Source organism: Aptenodytes patagonicus, chromosome 6 (assembly GCF_965638725.1).
Source record: "Aptenodytes patagonicus chromosome 6, bAptPat1.pri.cur, whole genome shotgun sequence".
Lineage (NCBI taxonomy): Eukaryota > Metazoa > Chordata > Aves > Sphenisciformes > Spheniscidae > Aptenodytes > Aptenodytes patagonicus.
Window position 1 is genome coordinate 12,890,473 of NC_134954.1, and position 20,005 is coordinate 12,910,477.

Below are 20,005 nucleotides of genomic sequence, written 5' to 3' on the forward strand. Positions count from 1 at the left end.
TTGCTCTGCTTTTCTGAACTCTTCTTGCAAAGTTGGGTTAAAGATTATCTTTAGAAAAGTCTCTGATCTAGGAAGTGATGAGCCATTTTCCTCTCCAGCATGCTGTTCTACACAAATCCTGTTCCAAAGTTAGATTTTGTTAATGTTAAGTTTTGGTCATTGGAAGTAGGTCTTCTTTAGCAAAGTTGGAAACCTCTTTCCTCTTGCATTTTCAGCTGTATTTCCAAGGTGTAAATATATCTACATGCTGACAAACTTTCTCTCTGTTTTTTTTCTTTACAAAGACAGTAAGAATGAGCACCCTGAAGAAAGTTTCTCAACTCCCTTACTAGTGTCCTTCCAACCTTCTCTGGGGTTTCTATGCCCTGTTGAAATGCAGGCAAAGAACAAGGCAATAGCATCCTGGCACTAGTCTGAGCCATATTGTGTACACAGAAAAGATTAATTCTCTATAGTGCTTGGTATTGACGTGCAAGTCCTCTGTGTTTTACCCTGAGACCTCAACTTATTCTGTGTCACTGCTATCCAGAGAAGTCATCTGCCAGTCGACACGACCTTTGCCAGGTCTGTAATTCTTTTCCTTAATCCTCATTCACGTTGACTCCTGCTTGACTGACCTGATCTCCTTCTATGACAAGGTGACCCGCTTAGTGGATGAGGGAAAGGCTGTGGATGTGGTCCACCTACACTTTAGTAAAGCCATTGACACTGTTTCTCACAGCATTCTCCTGGAGAAACTGGCTGCTCATGGCTTGGACGGGCTTACTCTTCACTGGGTAAAAAACTGGCTGGACGGCCAGGCCCAGGGAGTTGTAGTGAATGGAGTTAAATCCAGCTGGCGGCCGGTCATGAGCGGTGTTCCCCAGGGCTCAATACTGGGGCCAGTTCTGTTTAATATCTTTATCGATGATCTGGATGAGGGGATCGAGTGCACCCCCAGTAAGTTTGCAGATGACACCAAGTTGGGCGGGAGTGTTGATCTGCTCGAGGGTAGGAAGGCTCTGCAGAGGGACCTGGACAGGCTGGATCGATGGGCTGAGGCCAATTGTATGAGACTGAACAAGGCCAAGTGCCGGGTCCTGCACTTGGGTCACAACAACCCCATGCAGCGCTACAGGCTTGGGGAAGAGTGGCTGGAAAGTTGCCCGGTGGAAAAGGACCTAGAGGTATTCATCAATAGCTGGCTGAATATGAGCCAGCAGTGTGCCCAGGCGGCCAAGAAGGCCAGTAGCATCCTGGCTTGTATCAGAAATAGTGTGGCCAGCAGGAGTAGGGAAGTGATCGTGCCCCTGTACTCGGCACTGGTGAGGCCGCACCTCGAATATTGTGTTCAGCTTTGGGCCCCTCAGTACAAGAAAGACATTGAGGTGCTGGAGCGTGTCCAGAGAAGGGCAACGAAGCTGGTGAAGGGTCTAGAGCACAAGTCTTATGAGGAGCGGCTGAGGGAACTGGGGTTGTTTAGCCTGGAGAAAAAGAGGCTGAGGGGAGACCTCATCGCTCTCTACAACTCCCTGAAAGGAGGTTGTAGCGAGGTGGGTGTCGGTCTCTTCTCCCAAGTAATAAGGGATAGGACAAGAGGAAATGGCCTCAAGTTGCGGCAGGGGAGGTTTAGATTGCACATGAGGAAAAATTTCTTCACTGAAAGGGTTGTCGAGCATTGGAACAGGCTGCCCAAAGAAGTGGTGGAGTCACCATCTGTCGTGGTTTAACCTCAGTCGGCAACTGAGCACCACACAGCCGCTTGCTCACTCCCCCCCCTCCCCAGTGGGATAGGGGAGAGAATTGGAAGAGTAGAAGTGAGAAAACTCGTGGGTTGAGATAAAAACAGTTTAATAATTGAAATAAAATAAAATAACAATGATTATAATAATAATAATGATAATAATATACAAAGCAAGTGATGCACAATACAATTGCTCACCACCCGCCGACCGATGCCCAGCCAGTCCCTGAGCAGCGGCCCCCCCGGCCAGCTTTCCCCAGTTTATGTACTGAGCATGACGTCACATGGTATGGAATGTCCCTTTGGCCAGTTTGGGTCAGCTGTCCTGGCTGTGCCCCCTCCCAGCTCCTTGTGCACCTCCAGCCTTCCCAGTCGGTAGAGCATGGGAAGCTGAAAAGTCCTTGACTAGCGTAAGCACTACCTAGCAACAACTAAAACATCGGTGTGTTATCAACATTGTTCTCATCCTAAATCCAAATCACAGCACTGCACCAGCTACTAGGAAGAAAATTAACTCTATCCCAGCCAAAACCAGGACACCATCCCTGGAGGTATTTAAAAAACGTGTGGATGTGGCACTTAGGAACATGGTTTAGTGGCGGACTTGGCAGTGTTAGGTTAGCTGTTGGACTTGATGATCTTAAAGGTCTTTTCCAACCTAAACAATTCTATGATTCTATGATTCTGTACTGCAACAGAGGTAATGTAACTTTTATCTTATCACTTAGTACTGAGCTGGAATACATTATTTCTGTGACTTGTCACTGCAGTAGGATTTTCCTTATACTCCAATTTAGTATGTAATAAAAAATAGAAACTTCTCTGTATCCTCCCAATCCAGGGAAAGTGCAAAATGTTCTGTACAGAATCCTTTACAATGCTGTATCCCTACACAGACTTGCGTGTCACATGAGTTTCATACAAATGTGAGCTGTCTCTTGTTAAATATTGGAATCAGATTACTCTGATAAAGAAACATCAGCAATCGAACAGTAGCAGCTACTTGTACTCTTGAGAATGGCAGCTGTGCTCATAAAAGTGCCTCAGCCTTTCTTAGTGAAATGATATTCAAATAAAAGTTTGTAAAACCGTGTCACTATGCCAAAAGCTATCCTTGTCAAACTAGTTTGCTCAGCTTTTTTCAACTCTTCTCACGAGAGATCTTACTTTACCAGATACGCAGAATATCCTGCTTCCCATGGGGTGGCTCACAGAAGTCATCAAGTTGGTGGACTGGCTGCCTTGGCAGCAATCAGATAGTTGTGTTTGTTCAGGATTTCCACTTACACCTACGCTTCTGCAAATCAGAGTTTGAATATGTGAATGTCCAAGGCTTGCTCACTGCCTTGATGTAATGAAGTTTGAATAGAAATTGCTCATTTACAGGCAGAGTAAGCTGACAGCTAACTCAGCCAATTGTGTGATGGAAAATTGAATTGAATAGCTGATGGTTAATAGGTAGAGTCAACAGAATTTGGGTTGGAGCTGCTGCAGAACATGCTCCTGTCCATCTGTCTGTTCAGCATTGGCCAGGTGGATGCCGGTCAGTCTCTTTTCAAGTCAAATGTGACTTTCAGTCTCTAATAGCCCTGATAAGGTCAGAAATTACAATCTAAAATTGCTTGGTGTCCACACTACTACTGACTGGAGGCTGATACTGAGTATTTCGGGATTACTTGGCTCAACAGAAGTGGTGGCATTTGGTACCTTCACAGTATGGTTGTGTGATAATTCATTAAGCCATTCTTTTCTCAAGATGATGCTCTGGAGTCAGTGCTTAGAAAAGTTTTTGGATCCTTCTAGCAAAGGAGAAAAATGTATTTATAATCTAGAGTTTAATCTCTGTTTCACACTCGTGCACCTTCTCATGTGCTTCCATGCCCCGTCTTGTGCTTTTGTGTGCTCTCTCTCTTCTTTTAAGCTTGACTAGGTGCATACCTGCCTTTTGTGTTGTCCTCTGGCACCTGGAGCCCTTCTGCAGTTAGCAGTGTCTCGTATTGGCGTAGGCAGAGTTTAGGGAGATACTACTATTGCTTTCCTTGGCCAAGGCTGGTAGGGAAAGGATGATGGTGACGAGAATCTGGACCACATGCTGTCCCTCTGCTCTGCTCTGCTTTGCTCAGGTCCCCACTTCTTTTAGTTTAGCTGCCATGAAATCTCTGACAGATTTGGAGCCCACCAACATCACTGGCTGCTGGAAGGAATAAATGTTGTTCTTCCTCCTCTTCAGAGGCTCCTGTTCACTCTGAGTGCTTTAAGGAGTCTTCACGCTTCTTTCCTAGCCTGCAGCTTTCTGGAGATGGATCGTCTCCACTGCATAGCTCTTAACATTTCTAGGCCACAGCAGAGTGAAAGCTCACCAGGAAATCTTCTCAGTTACACGGCTTTTAATAGAAATCCTTGAGGTGGAACTGTCAAAAATCAGATCGGTTTCACTCTGCTGAAGCCTGGAAAACCAGCAGAGAAGCTGGAGCCGTTTCAGCTGCTCAAGACAGCTCTGTATTAGTTTATCCTAAGTTCATGTTTGCGGGTCTCTGGATCTAGCTCTTTTTTGTTGCTATAACTTTTCTTAAATGAGAGCATAGATTTCTGAAGAATAAACAGTATAGCAACTTAAGAAAAGTGTTCTACTGGTATTGAACAAATTGGGCTTTACGGTTGCATTGATTAAAAGCTATGGGCTGAATAAGCTCCAGTTATTCTTTTGTTGCACAGCTGAAGTCTGCAATGGAAGTTAATGTTGGGAAAGCTTCTTACGCTGTTCTTCCCTAGTAAGTGATCTTGACCCCCAAATGACTTCTTAAGTAAGGCAAAAAAAAAAAAAATTTACTTATGCAATTAGGTAACAGGAATTAGATTAAGTTCAGCATATTACCGTATGTTCCTGAATTCACCTGTGTTTCTCTGTTGAGTTACAAGTTTAGGTCAAGTACGTGAGAGGGCATGATACTGAGAATGAATGGTGGGTGTGAGAATAAACATATTAGAGTATGGTCATTGTTAGCAGCAAGGTTTCCAGGCTGAATCAGATTAGGATTCATTCAGCTAACATATTTTCCATGCAATAGTAAAATTGGACACACACACTTTAGGAACAAATGCACATGCAGAAAGGAAGAACATTAAGTAGATAGGCAAAGTACTCAATGGAAATGTTTTTGTAACATTTTAATTTTACTTGCCGTTAATGTAATAAAACTGTATTTATGTAGACTGCAACACCACCTGATTTTTTGGAGGTTTAATTCTGTTGCAATAAAGCCTCCAACCCCCCTGTTGACTGGCAGCTTCTCAAGGACATGAGAGGGCCAGGAGGCCTGAGTACCCATGCTGCGGTTGTAGTAATGTTATGTGGCTACTGAGACAGCTACGATTTGATCTGTTGGGCTAGATGGCAGCTTCCCAAAATGATGTTGAATCTTTGTTGTGGATCAGACTTGGAGGGTTCTAAGGAAAAGTGACACTCCTGTCTCATCATTCTGCCATCTCCTTCATCCTGTCGTGGAGGTGGCTGAATATAAGTAAATAATTATATGCTTGGCTGTGTTGTGTGTGTAAGGAAGCCAACTATACTCACCTCTTCACATTGCCTTTGCTCTGTGTTATTCCAGATACTTGTCTCTCTGCTGTATGCATCCGTTATTATGCCTTTCCTCTCCCTCCCTGAGGGTTTCCTCCCGCCTGTGCATCTTCAAAACTCTTCTTGCTAATCATCTGAGTCTCCTGGTCCTCGTCTTCAGTGTGCCATTGGGCACGCAGGTGTGTGAGTTCAGGTGTTTAGACATGAACAGCTGTGGCAGGGTGAATCTGCTTAAATGAGTATTCAAAATAAACACCTCTAAGGAAGTTAGTCCTGTTCATTATACACACAGCTCTGTGATGAGACAGCTCGGGAGTGCTGCATGGTTTGGAGCGGCTTTGCTTCTTACCTGCAGAGCCCTCTTGCATTGCACATGGGAGCTGCTAGGCTGATTTTGGACAGGCTGCATGTGTTAAATTCCAAAGCTGTTGGCTTAATAGTCTCATCACAGTGAACTATCTGTCTTCCCTCCATCACAGGTGGAAAGCTGTGTGTGTGTAGGTATAAATACTTGCAAAATACTGCTTCTTGCACAATATTTTCCCAAGTGAGCCTTCTTATAGCCTGTTTAAAATAAATTCCAGTTTTGGATAGTACCTGGTGCCAAGTGAAATGGCACTTTCCTTCCTCCCTACCTTTTGGGTAGGGAGGAGCAGCTCTTCAGCCTGCTGGGTGAGACTTCAGAGAGAGCTCACTTGGACCTCTGTACTGTGGACTCCATGGGGGAGAAATCTGCCAAGGTCAGGAGAAGCTCAGAGCTCCTACCTCTGTAGGTACCGAAAGAACTTTGTAGGAACTGAAATCATCCAGCTGGGGACAGGTGTTTCTAAGAAACCAGATCCCTTTGCTTTGATCCTCAAAAAGTTACATTTTGGTTTACTTGGTGAAGGGAGGACCAAGTATGATGTGAACAGCTGGTTCCTACCATCAGTTTTCTGTTCTGGAGGAAAAACCTGTTCTGTGCCAATAAACATTGACGACAGAATGTGAAGAGCCCTTTTACTGTCTTCTGAAGAGCAACATGTTTCCTTCTCGCTGTCCCTAAAAATGAAGGTTGTAGCAGAATAGTATAATCCAGGGCAAATCTGTGCATGCATTTGAATGTATCACTTTTTGGTTGAAGGGAGTTTTCATTTCCATATGTTTCTTGTGTTGATATAGACAAAACTTCCAAAAACACATCCTTTTTGAGTGTGACACACAATTCTTGAGATATTTATAATAAATTGGTTTGTTTTACACCACTTTCCTTATGTACTTGGTACTAAAACAGAATATGCTGAAAACTGCTTATTGAAGCAGACATCAGAGAACCTAAGTGGTGTTACTTCATTAGTAAGTAGTAGACCTTGCTACTGAAAGGTTTACAGATGTGCTGGTATCTGAGCACTAAGCTGAAGAGCAGTATTTTCTTTTTAAAAGGTTCATATCAATAATGCCTTCTGATGGGATTCTAGATATGCCCATGTAGAGTAAGCCAAATAACTTCTCAAGTAGATTTTCTTTTTTCTAGCTGAAGTAGCAAACATTGAACTGTTTTTTTAAAAACTTGTTTCTTTCCATCCAGGGAGAGAGATTTCTTTTTTTCCAGTGAGTTGTTTTTGAGATCTGAAACTGTGATATATTTTCATTTGCAAGTGGATATTGCATCTTTAATTGTATTCTTTTTGGACAGAATTGCAAATTTCCACGGTGACCAATGCAAACCTAGTGAAAATAATTTTGGATCTGTCACAAGTAATCAGAATTCTAGTCTGATGAGTTTTAGTCCACTTTGGCCACCTTTTAATGTCATGGTAATTTCATTGTAAAAGGAAATTTAGGGGGCTTTAAAAAAAAATAGTGTTTGACCTAGGAATGCCTGTCAGGCAAATCTAAGTGTGTATGGAAGCTGCCTAAACTGATCTCGTACAGAGGGAGGCAAATTCCAAGTGTCCTGGATCTACTTTGTTGGTAATAACATAACTAATTTGAGTTGCTTTTTGTATCTAGTGCCTAATTTTTTTTAAGTAAGACTATTACAGTCTTGGTTTGTCAGATAATCGCTGAAAGGAAAACACTGAGATTATAATGCAGTTTCACTGAATCCTAGTTGCTGAAGTGTGTTTTCACTGTAAGATAAGCTTATGAAGTATTGCCCAAGCTAACATAGTAAATCTTTCTCAGAAAACATGTCTTTGCCCAGGGTGGAAATATTGAATGGTCATTGGATAACCACTGCAGTAAAGGGGTCAGAATAATTCATTTTTAGTTTGGAATAATGCAAGAAGTTTCTTCCTACCTCCCCTGCTCAAAATCCTGCTCCTCTCACAAGTTAGCTCTCCTTTAGGATTGCCTCCATGGCTCTGCCCTGTTGTGGGAGATGTTTGTGTCTCCAGGCTCAGACCTTCTAGACCACCAGTCTCTGGTGGGGCCCTGATACCTCCCCTCTCTGCCCACCCACCAAGTTCCAGTTTCATTGGAGGGAAGGGGGATGTGCAACGAAAGGCAGGGACTGTCAGAAGCATATTTAGGGAACTCAGGTACCAGACTCTTGTGGCAGATTATCGCTGTTGAGACTGAGGTCTCTGTGCAGTAATTTCACAGCTGAGCCAGGTGGACATTGGATCTGGGTAGCTGTCCTTTCTGAGCAGAGGGGTTTGTCACAGGGAGCCCTCATCGCTGGTGCTCTGCTAATGTAGACACTAGATGCAGCCCTGGTACCAACAGAATTTTGACTTCAAAAGGAGCAGCTACAAGCTGTAGAGAAGCCCACATCTCTTGGCCCCAAGAGTGCAGGGTTCCTCGTGTGTCTTCTTCCCTGTTCCTTGTTTCAGGAGCATTGCCCATCAGTAAATGTACATGATGATCTTTTAGATACTGAAGTTGATTAAGAAAGATGGGTAGGAATAAGTAGGTGGCTGGGATTTGCTTCCTTCTTTCTTTCTGTTGATGGTATAGTTGTAGATCCCAGCCTCTGTCTGTTGGATTCTCTAATAACCCTAGGCTTTTTTGGGAGGGATACTGAAATTGGAGAGATCCCTGAGGAGGAAGGTACTCTCCAGCCAGCCAAAGGCCCCTGGTTGATTTTGGCTGTGAAGGAAAAAGGCAGGTTCTACCATGTGCTACAGTGAGAATTTAGATGCTTTCTGGTACCTGTACTGGGTTCACATGGGGCTCAGCTTCAGCAGGGTGGGGGGGCAATGCCCCAGCCCTGCACGTTCATCCCAGGCAAAGGAAGCTTTGGTGACCCATTTGCTGTGCTCCCCATGACAGCTCCCCCCTGGTGCTTCTGTGCTTTTGCGTGTGTGTATGTGATAACTCCCAAGGACACCACTGCTGGCTCCTTTTTTGACAGGGAAAGCTGCTTCCGTGAAAAAATGCAAGCAACTTTTTGGAGAAATGGGAGTTGGAAGGAGAAGTGGAAAGAAAGCAGCGCTAACAAGGGCACGTTCCTCGCGTGGCTCCTGGTGCTTTTCTCATTCTTGCCCATTGTGCCTTGAGTCGGTGCTGTTATTCTGCTCTGCTGGGAAAGCAGTGAGTGCAGCTCTTGCTTTTTTCCAAACACATTTAGATCTGGTTTCTCTTCCAACCAGTACGTGATGTTCGGTGGGGGAGAGTTCACTCCAGTAAAGCCCTGGGCTTGTGGCAGGTGTGCCTGAAGGTATGGCCTTTGGAAGGCTACCAGCCTCCCCTTGCCCTCCGTGCCTGCCAGCGTTTCTTTGTTCCAGATCGTCCCGTTCTTTGTCCTAGCTGTCTGTATGGTTGGCACACCATAAACCCATGACTATTAACCAATGGCTTGAAAATTTATAAGAAAACAAAACGGCTCCTTACTTTTATTCTTTACTAACTGATTGCTTGGTACGACCTTTAGCTGGCAGAGATCTTAGAAGAGGCAAGCAAATGAGGTGTGTAATTTGGGTATCCCCACTTTTTAAACTGTTTATAATTATCCAAGCAATTTTTTCCTCAGCTTTTTTGTCACCATGAAATTCTGGGTGGTTTTATCCCTTAGTAACCCCGGTTGTGGCACATCTGAGTTCATTTCAGTAGAAGTAAAAGAGGAAGGGGTTTGCTGCTGCTACTACTGCTGCTTTTTTAAGGAAAGTAGATTTTTATTTAAACCCCTGAATATCTGTCTGTTCTCCTCTTGGCCTTGCTAGCAAGTCACTAAAGATAAAATAAAATTAAAGTCACTTAGATTCTTCTGAAAAAGATGATCTCTGGGGAGAGGTGAAGTCTGAAGAGCTTTGTATCAGAAGGCAAAGCTGGGGATAATTAGTGGCATATGAGAACCAGAGTTTGTCATTAGAGCGATAGCCGTCATTGTCAAATGACTGCTGGGGTAATGTTGCCCGAAGGCAACCCAGCCCGTCTGCAGCAGCAGGACCATCTGTGAATGTGCCCTCATGACAGTGGTGCACAGCCGTTCCCCTCGGGGCAAGCTGCTGGCCCCCGCTGCCACCCCGTCTCCCCCCAAGCACCAGCCCCCCGGTGCCCCGGCACTGCTCGGTGCTGCCAGCAGCTGCAGCCTCCCCTCCTGCAGCCTGGCCCCCTTCATCCGTCATGTCACCAGCAGCCTCCGTCGAGGGTCCCTGTGGGACAGATGGGTGTCATCTGGGGGCCAGGGTCTGCGTGTCACCGCTGCTCTCCTTGAGGCTTTCTGGCGTGCATGAGCGCCGTTGGCCTGCTGGAGCACAGTCTTCAGTGAAACATTGCTTTATCTCATGTCTTCTAAGGGAAACAGTGACAGCTACGTCCCTTGAAACTTCCAGTTGGTGCCACAGTCTCTCTTTAAGAAAGCAAAATTTCTTTTGAACAGTCAGGGCTTGATTTTAGCACATGTGCTTGAGGTGGATGCGATTGCCATACAAGTGGAAAGAGGCATCCATCCTCCATGAGCCCTCCGGGGAAGAGTGCATGGATGTTTCCATCCAAAAAACACTGTCAGAGCAGTAACCATGGGCTCTCAGCAGGGATGCAACTCAAGAAGGGACCGGTCCCAGCCTTCTCCATGGCAAAGATCACTTTGGATGTTTGTAAACACTAAATGCATTCGGTGTAGCCAGCCACCTATAGCAGATACTTTCGAACTCAGATACCTGAATATTGGAAAATTGCAAACTAGAAATTAGTTGACAGTTGATTTAAATGTTCTCAGTATCTGGTGAAGGAATTTCAGGGGGAGGGAGCTGTTTGTCATATGTAGCGATTACTTTCATATGACTTTTTCATAATCCTGGTCCACAGCCGAAGAGGGTCAACTTAGTAGATATGGTTTCAGTTTCAAAGATGAACATGCATCTTATAACCTTGCATAGGAAATTAAATATTAAATGAATGTGTGTACTCAACAGACTATTTATATAATGTTAATGAGTCCAACTAAGAAATGGCAGGAAATTACTATAGTTCTTAGTATTTAATAAACAGAATGTGTTTTCCACCATTTTGTTTATTATGGCTGGTATAGTTGTACTTGTAAAGTTTGGATTTATTTTGATTTTTGTTGTTTTTCAGCAGATCTGCATGGTAAGTGAACATATATCTGCTCTCTGTGGTAGTCTGGAGAAATAATAATTGATTCGTGCTTGGCTGTTCTAACATTTAAGAGATCTTTTCCCTTTCAAATAAGTCTACTACATGCACCTTGTATTGTAGTTTACAGCAAAGGCCCAACACGACTTCGTGATAGAAATGTGCTATGGTAACTGTTGTGTTTCTCTTGTTTGATGCAGTGAAGGCTGTTGGGATCTGCGGTGTGCACAGAACAATGCAAGATGATGGACCCAAGGTGAATGATCCCAGGCTCCTCCCAGATAAGTTTCTTCAAAGGACAGCCAAGGTAACTCCATGGAGAGTGACAAGCAAGCACGTGTGCACTCCCAAAGGCTGAAGGAGACCAGCCCTGGCCTCCTTGTAGTCTCCATCTGTTGATCTTTGAATCTCATTCCCTGTTTCAAAGAGAGTAATTGTCCGATCTGATAAAAAACAAGTGTCTTGTTATTTTTACCAATTATCCTAGTTTAAATTCCCTTTGTTTGTTATGCAAAATTGCTTAGCAAGATCCAGAAAAAAGATTGGATACTAATATGAGTGTCAGGATATCCAAAGTTGTCAGAATTAATTCTTACAGACTTTGGAAAGGCTGTTTAGTGCTGTTGGTTCAAGATTTGAGTCAATCTCTGAATGTTAAGAGACCAGAAAAGGACTACCGGGTCAGGTCTCGTCCTTGTCTTGTGCTTTCCCTTGCAGCCTCCGATTCTGGTCCGTCTTCTGGGCTGGGCTGCCCTCTGGTCTCATCCAGCGTGGCAATTCCAGTGCTCAGAATCGCACAGAGGTGCAGCTCCTGAAACTTTCTGGAAGGACTCTTCTGTATAAGCTTAGGAAATCGGCTATAATATTTCTGTTATCCAGTGATTTATTACGGTCTACAAAAATATAGCCTGGATGAACACCTCTCTGGAACAATTATTTAGTGATATTGTAATTTATTATTCTTTTCAAAGCCATCTTGTATAAAGGTAAAATAACCCCTAACTTCAGAAAGCACAGAGAGGAGGAGAGAACTGCCAAATTCCCCACAGCACATCCTTTCCTGTGGTTAGTGTTGGATCCGCCAGCGGCACCGTTTTTGGACTGGCCTGTTCTGCGCTGAAGGTCGAAATCACAGGCCGAGGATACAAATGAAAGATTTTACAGGAGTTGCTTGTATGTTGTGGCTAATTCCCTGCATTTGGAAGCATCTGCTTCTTGTCTGGTTTTGTTCTGTAATCAAGAAAATTGCTGTAGAGAGCTAGCACTTGGAAGGCACTTAGCTCTTCTATAGCCATGAGCAAGATGGCAAGGAAAATACATTGTAAATAGGGACTCAGTTAAAAAATGCATACACACATACACACACACACACACACACAAGGAAAACATGATATAGGCCTTGTGATTTTTCCAGACATTCTGCTAAGCCTCTGTGTATCCCTATTCTGTTAAAGAAAATAAGTTTCTCTAAAGGTATTCACTGTAGAAACCTTTGCCTCTTCCAGGTGGTCTACATTTTGGAAAAGAAACATTCCCGAGCAGCTACAGGCTTCATCAAGCTTCTGGCAGACAAGAACAGTGAACTCTTCAGGAGGTGCGCCATGTTCTCACCTGTGGACCACAGAGTGCCCAGGGCCTATGTGTCCTTGGCTGATTGCCCTCCAGACTTTGTGACCAGGCCTGAGGACTATTCAAATATGCTCTTCATCTGTCGCATAGTGGACTGGAAAGAAGACAGCAACTTTGCGACAGGGTATGTGGCTGCCATTGGAAGCAGAGATGACTGAGTTTTCTAGTTGGAGTTCTTGGTTTCACTTAGTTTGATACATGTGATAGAGACAGGAATCTGTTAACAAGATACTTGTCTTGCATCCCTCTGGTATTTGGTGGTTAAACTGTGATGAGCCTAAGGATAGCTCATGGCTAGTTAATCTCACGGCTACATAATGTTAGTTTCTTTTGGTGCTTGCTTCAGTGTGCTGGCACATCACAGCACGAATGAGCATACCGTCTTTGCTCAGAAGAGCTTGTAGTCCAGAGGGAGCACACACAGGTAACGTAGCCTGACCAGCACAAGCACCGTGGCGTGCTGGCAGCCTTTCAATCCTTCATCCCTTTGTGTAAGAGTAGTACACAGTGTGTAAGCATTTCACTTCTGCCGGAGGAAGAAGATCAGTAGCTGTGAGGCTCATCTTTGGTTTTTAAGCCTTTACTGATAAGAAGTAGAAAGAAGTCGCAGATTTTTGTGGTTTTAAATTTGCATTGCTTCAAGGACAGATACTAGAAATCAAGAGAAGATTCATTCACTCCTGAAGCAGGTGAGAAGGGTGTTGCACTCTCTGCGTTTCAGGAGGCACTGTAAAGCCATTGCTGTCCAGAGTTCAAACTGCAGGCACTGCCATGAAGGAGGAGATTTTAAGCCAGGGCTACACAAATGACCTATGCTGGGCTGGATCCAGATTGCAAGTTCATTTTGCCTCTCCTTGAGGAAGACCCTGTAGTTTTCAGCATTTTCATTCTTTCTTGGGAATAGCTACTGTGTGCCAAGCACCCACCTGGAGTGGCCATGCTACTTCCTATTGAGTGGGTCTCAGAAATGGTGGCCACTGATAAATCTATTCAGTTGTCTTGGGAAAAACTGAGCAGTCCTGGTTTAGTTGGTGATACAGAGTAGGTAACTCTGACCTGTGGAAATGCTGTGGTCGAATTTACAGGTGATGGGGATCTGGATGTAATCTGGAGCATGTGCAGTAGTGGGAGTTGGGCATAAAGCCCAACTTTTCTCTTCCCCTTGCAAAGCTGTTCTGATGGGGTAGCAGAACTGACGTACAGCGTCAGCACCGTGGTTTTTGGAGTCCGCGGCTCAAACTCCTGGTAAAGCTTAAAACTTACATAAAACTTTTTTTTTTTTTTAAGAGTAAGTATGTTGGCACAGATCTACCAGCCTGAAAACTAAAAGTAAACTAAACTGAAGTCCCTCTTTCCCTGAGTTTGAGTTTATCAGTTGTGGCTGCTTTGTGTGCCCAGTAATAGCAAGTTTCACGTGTACTCCTTGAGAGCCACATGAGCCATTAAGTCACTCAGTATTTCCTAGCTAAACTGCAATGCATGAACTGAAGTGGCCTCCCTTTGAGCCCCACTTAACTAGAGGCTGGCTGTGCTGTGAACTTCACTGTGACTAAGTTTCTTATTGGCAGAGTTTTTCTTTGTCTTCTTTGACTCCAACAGAGAAAAGACTGGAGGGTGATTGTACTGCTTGGCTTCTTGTCATGAACAACCCCCCTTTTCAGCAGAAACGGGGGAAATTAGGAGGATGGGCTAATGTCTTTTTTCATTGGCTAATGTGTGTGTCTTTAATCTGTGCTTCTGACAACATTGTATATTCTCATCTGGCTGTTTTGGTAGTTTCCAAGATGTAAAGGGTGTTGTCAGGAGAGAAAATGTCCATGATTGTCTTCGTACATAGCTGTTTCCTCTGGGACTCAGTTGCACTTCAGTAAGTGCCTTGTGGAGATGGGAGCATAAAACCTTGGTGACCCATTTTGTTTTTAACTATAAATACATGCTTGTTTAAACACTGAAAGACAAGGAAACCTCCTGAAGGTCCCAAAAGTTCCTGTTTGCTTTTGGGCTGGTTTATAAGCTTGTTTATAAGCCGTGTTGCTAGTCATGGTGCACCTGAAGGAGAGAAGAGCAGGTGATCTGCAGATCATTGCACGCTTGGTTTTTTGAACTTTCTTGTGCACCCCTTAGTTCTGCCTACAGACCTCATGATACCCCTTTGGCAGCACCACGATGGTTTTGAATGTGTCTGGACTAAAGAGCCTGTAGTTCATCACTCTGCACCATCTAAGTCTGTTGGAAGTACAACAAGGCAAACTCCCTCCATAGCTGGCAGTCATTTCCCCTGGATGCCTTGGGTGTTTCCAGGTACTCTCCATCCTGCAGCTGAACTCCCCCATGCTGGTCATGCACCTTCCTCAGCTTTACTTTTCCCTTGGGAAGTTCAGTGCCGCGTTTCCAAGCACAGTTCACAGCATATTCTGGTCTTCACAGTGACCACGTGTGGCTGGAGCAGTGGGATGCCCTGGCCAAGAGTTTAGTGGTGGCACTGGCCGCCGAGGGTGGTCACCTGTACTGGGGCAACCTGACAGTCCCTGGAGGTCCCCTTGGGGAGGGGGGTGCGTTTCTGTGTCGTGATTGCCACCTGGTGGTCACCAGTGAGACACTGTCCCTTATGAAGGGCACCCTATCACCCCGAGTGTGCTGGGAGGGAGCAGGGAGGAACTAATGTCTCCATGTCCCGCTGGTGATGTCCTGAGTGTGTGCTGCTGTGCTCCATCCTGCATGTGAAGTGATTTACTGTGGCAGTGAAATGCCATTTAGCTGTACCTGCTTCAGGTAGCAGATAAAGCAGAGTAGCTCCAAAATATTATCCTTTTCCAGATAAATATTACAAGTACTGCTACGTACAGTTATTTTCTGGGGACCTTTTTTCAGTGTTGGAGTCCAAGGCCGTTTGGAGAACTAGTCCAGACATCTCCACACTTTTGGAGATGGTTAAGGCGGAATCTTTTTTTTTGCCCCCACATATGGTGATGGATGAGACTGTTAAAAAAAAAAAAAAGTAGTAGTAAAATGTCGAATCACTGATTCCCTCTGTGTCACATGTGGCTTGTGGCTATTCTAGCTCAGGGCCTTAGATATTGGTCTGTCAAGGTGACAAGATTTGTCACGGCATTTGCAATAAAATGAAACGTTGCAGGATGTTCTTTCACTTGATGCTCTTTCCAAAACCATCCAAGTGGCTTGAATTCCTTTCATCTCTGGTTTTTTAATTCACAAATTGGGTAGCTCACTGTAAGGCTTGAGGGAAGGTCTGATCCTCAAGGAGTGTAGCTCTGTTGGAAAAACACCTTCCTGCAGATGGGACTGTCTCTCAGGAAAGCTGCGTTCCCTCGGCACAGCTAATCACCGTACCATTCTGAAGCGTGGGATGGCCCCACCTTCGTGGAGAGCACCATGCTGCTCCTGCGCTCCAACAGTGGGTGGCCCGGCAGCTGAAGGGAGGCAGCTCCATGGTGCGGAGTGGGGCTGGACTGTGCCCTTGGGCGCTGGGGATTCCCATGACACAGCTCTCTGTCTCCATGATGCTCAGCCCTGCATCTGGCCATGCATCGTGCCATCTCCACTGGGACCTTTGGGCTTTATCAAGCCTGTGCAGCTCTGCCTGTGAGCTCCAGGCCCTGGGTGGTGGGAGCAGCCGGGTGGTCTTCCTCTCTGTCCCCTCTCCTGTTCCTGTACAAGCTTCCTCTAGGAACGGTGGCTTATTGATGTGTAGGATGTTCTCCTGCTGCTGAAAGAAACCCTCTGTGTAGGATGACTGTGGACCAGTCTGCTCCAGGAGAGACTGAGTAAGGTTGTTAAGTCCCCATGGAAGTTATTCACTCCCATTTGGGAGCCTGCTCGGCTTTCCAAAGGAAGCAAGCCTTATGTAATTATGCTTTGTCTTTTCGGAGAGTTCTTACCATGTAACCTTTGAACATGTTGGCCAGTTTCAGCTGAGTCTGGGGAGCAGAGAGGGCTCGAATGTTTGTAGAAATGGGTGGCTGAATAGCTGTGATCAGTGTCACCATGAAGGGGAAGATGGCAGCATGAGTGTGGCTCTGCCCCAGGCGCACACACATGGGAGGTCAAGCTCCAATGAGTCAACAGTTCGGAGCAGTTCAATGAGCTTGCAGCTATGGCTGCTTTAGAGGAATACCCTGTTCTGTGTGCTGCCCAATGCCCCGACTGCAGCATGTTCCTGTTGGTGCATGCTGCCGCCGTGTCTGACTTCAGTCCAAGGGTATTCAAGGAACCCTCCAAGGTGCTCTAATGCTCCCCCATCAACGTCACAGAAAGGGAATGTTTACGTCTGTAACCATTATAATTCCTTTTACCTTTTAAGATTTTAAAAAAAAGAGAGACATGCAAGCCTGGGGTGTCACAGACACTGTGACTCCCTGAGAGTGAACGTCTGACTGCTGCTGGGCCCTGTGCCTGTTGTTGTTTATAAGCCTCTTGAACTATTCTTGCTACCCTTGGTGGCCGTGGAGCCCCATGAGTGATTTTACAGCCTGGCTGTTACTCCAGGGCCATCGGTGATCCTATATGTGTTACCTTTGATCACATGCTGTCCTGTCAGATTTTGCTCTGATGCAAGTCATCATGTCTGCGTGACTGTAACATGGCCCCAATTAAAGTCAGTTGTACACTTTTTATTTCAAGGTACTTGGGAAATGTTCCCTGGAACACTGTAAATCAAATGTTAATTACTATTAAAAAATATTAGTCCTATATCAAACCTCTGGGTAAACCCCTTACGGTTCGTAATCTAATTTCAGTAAACGGATCAAGAGAACATGGGTTTCAAGACTGAGCTGGAAAGCACTCTGGCATTCAGAGGTGCTTTCCATGACTTGTCGTGCAGATGTCCAGCCACCCTCCTGGTGCACTGCCCAGCTCTGCTCTTCCAGGAGAAGGGGCACCTGAGACTCAAGCCCTTGCCATTTCTTTTTGGTAGGGCAACATGTCCTCTCTTTTCCTCTTTTTTTTTCAATCCATCCTTGGTGGTGCTGGTGGGCCTACAGACCCACGGGGTCGTCCTTGCTCAGTCTCCCAGCTCCGCACTAGACATTGGAAATGAAGCGGTGATTTCTCTGGTTTATTGTTACTGCTGAAAGAGAGCGAGATAAAACTGATGCCTCGTTTATTTACATTAAAATAAGGATCAGACTGGGACCAAGCTGCAGGAACAGAGAACTCGGCCTCGATGCCAAACGCACACGTATTTCTGCCATACAGTTTGTACATAAAATTGAAACAATGGAGGGAAATATCTTTTATCCTTGTTTTCATTTTTATTTTAAAGCTAGGCAATGTGAACTCTACAATTTACCACGCCACGAAGCACGCAATCCTTTCCAGCATATTACACAATGTGACAGGTTTATTACGCAGCCCTTCCCGTTGTGAAGAGAGATAGCTGTGCTCCCATAAAGAAGATGGGCTTGCTTGCGCTGCGCGGATGGGGTTTGTTCTGTGGGTTTATGGCACATTTGAAGCCCTGAGAGCATCTTGCTCGTCCAAATGACAAGTGCACTGTTTTGGCCCCAATTTAGGAAAGTAATTAGTGCCTGTTCTCACTCATTGGAATTAAAGCAGAAGGATCAATATAATGATTGTGTATTTTATGCAGTGGAAAAACACTTATTAGAGTGGCTGTTTTTGCACTGTATTATTACCCCTCTCTTTTGTGTCATATTTTGATGGATTTGCCTTAATTTCAGTTGTAATTTTCGTGGGTCAGGAGCGTTATCTCTATTGGCTGTAATGTGCCATTCGCCCTAATGGCAGTATATTAAAAAAACCCAAACAACCCTCAATGTATGTAGAGCAATCTGGGGGTGAGAAAGGGGACAAGGGGAGCCACCATGGGACATAGGTTCTCATGTAGTATTTGTAACCAGGTATGGAGAGAACAAATGTCCCACTCCTTTGGAGCCCCAGTTTGCGTGCTGTGTCCAGAGCCAAACGCTTGTTTGACACCAGAGCTGTTGAACAAATGCGTGCTGGGGTTTGCACCGGAGCAGATGGAAACTTTCTCTAAGCATAATGGAGCAGCAGCCTCATCCACACATGTGCAGAATACTTCATCAAAGACTATTAGTGTGTGGGGGACAGTTTCCTCTGTCTATGACTTGCTTCTAGATTGTTGGCTCCTCTCCAGTTAGCTCCTGGTTCAGAGCCTTCTGCTTAGCTAGGAGAGGAGGGAAAAACTACTGGGAATGTTTAGGTCCTGGAAAGAGCCTGGAAAATGGTTGGAAAGACGATCTGTGGGCATGTCTGTGTGTGCGACTCCTGTAAGGAAGGCAGTAAGGGTTCTTCACACCTTGTGATGTCTTCACAGGGCATGAGTTTGCCCAGGCAGAGATGCGTATCCTTTGGGATGGGGAGCAGTGTGCTGAGCTCCCCGGGAGCTGTCTTCTGCAGAGCTGTCTGGGATCCGGTGAGAACCTGTTCTCCATTTCAGGTAGTGGGGATGAGTCACATTTTTCAGTGGTGAGGAGAGGAAGGAGGATCTCAAGGGAACCAGCCATGCATAAAGCTAGAGCTGCCCTTGTGGAGGGCTGTGCTTTTCTTATCCCCATTGAATGTATTTTTTTCTAAAATTTGACACTTTCCTACCTCTGCAAAAACCTAATAATATAAAACATTTCCTTAAAATGAGATGCACGAAACAGCGCAGGGTACTGTCTGGCTAGTGTTTTGCATCTCCAGCAGACATAAGTCATGGTATGGTCTGAATTCCTGCTAAATCCTCTGCCAAAACTCAGGGAGAAGTGAATGGGTGAAAGAGTACGTTTGAGGGCTCAGCAGCCTCTTTGTAGGGACAGTAACAACATGACAGTAGTAATTATACACTTAAAAAAAGCATCCCTTTCTTTCTTTTTGCAGGCAGTTGGCCAAAAGTCTTGGGCAGGCTGGGGAGATTGAGCCGGAAACGGAAGGGATCCTGACGGAGTACGGTGTGGATTTCTCTGACTTTTCCCCCGAAGCCCTGGAATGTCTTCCCCAGAGCCTGCCCTGGGTTATCTCACCGGGAGAAATGGCCAAAAGAAGAGATTTAAGGTAACAACAAAAAGCGTGGTCTCACACTCCTTCTTGGGTGGTGCAGGGTTGTTTTGTTTTGTTTTGCTTTCATCACACTTTGAAAAGGCATTGACTTTATTACATGTACCATATTACACGTCACCTGTGCTAGCATGGAAAGAAACTGCTTTTTAAAGTACCTACAAACCCAGAAGATCAGTTATTTGGAGAAATATTTTGTGAGGCAAAGAGGCTTTTTCTGAAAAGAACTATTGAAAACTGAAAATTTGGTGTTTGGCACCTAATCTGAAAGCTTTATGTTTTTGTCTGGAATGTATTACGTATTTTAGTGGTAGTTTTATAGCAGAGATTTTCTGAATGCCTGGCAGATCAAATGATCTTGGACACTGTTACTTTGAAACTTAAGCACAGGTAGAGACTGTCCTGCGTTTTCCTGTCTAGTCTCAACATTTTTCTCTGTTTTGAAGAACTGGTGTCATGTGGAGTTTATGACAGCTCTTGATCAGGTTAGCAGCTGGCAAATGCAG

The 20,005-nt window shown here is 44.9% G+C and overlaps 1 protein-coding gene across 4 annotated transcripts in view; it reads left to right on the forward strand.

The window, feature by feature from the left end:
- Positions 1-20,005, forward strand: part of DIS3L2 (DIS3 like 3'-5' exoribonuclease 2) — a 198,186-nt gene that overhangs the window by 64,725 nt on the left and 113,456 nt on the right. For all 4 annotated transcript variants that reach the window (XM_076341193.1, XM_076341190.1, XM_076341191.1 and 1 more), the window contains 3 exons: positions 11,024-11,130; positions 12,329-12,576; positions 19,323-19,496. In XM_076341193.1, coding sequence (XP_076197308.1) covers positions 11,024-11,130; positions 12,329-12,576; positions 19,323-19,496 — 529 coding nt within the window. The remainder of the gene's footprint in view (positions 1-11,023; positions 11,131-12,328; positions 12,577-19,322; positions 19,497-20,005) is intronic.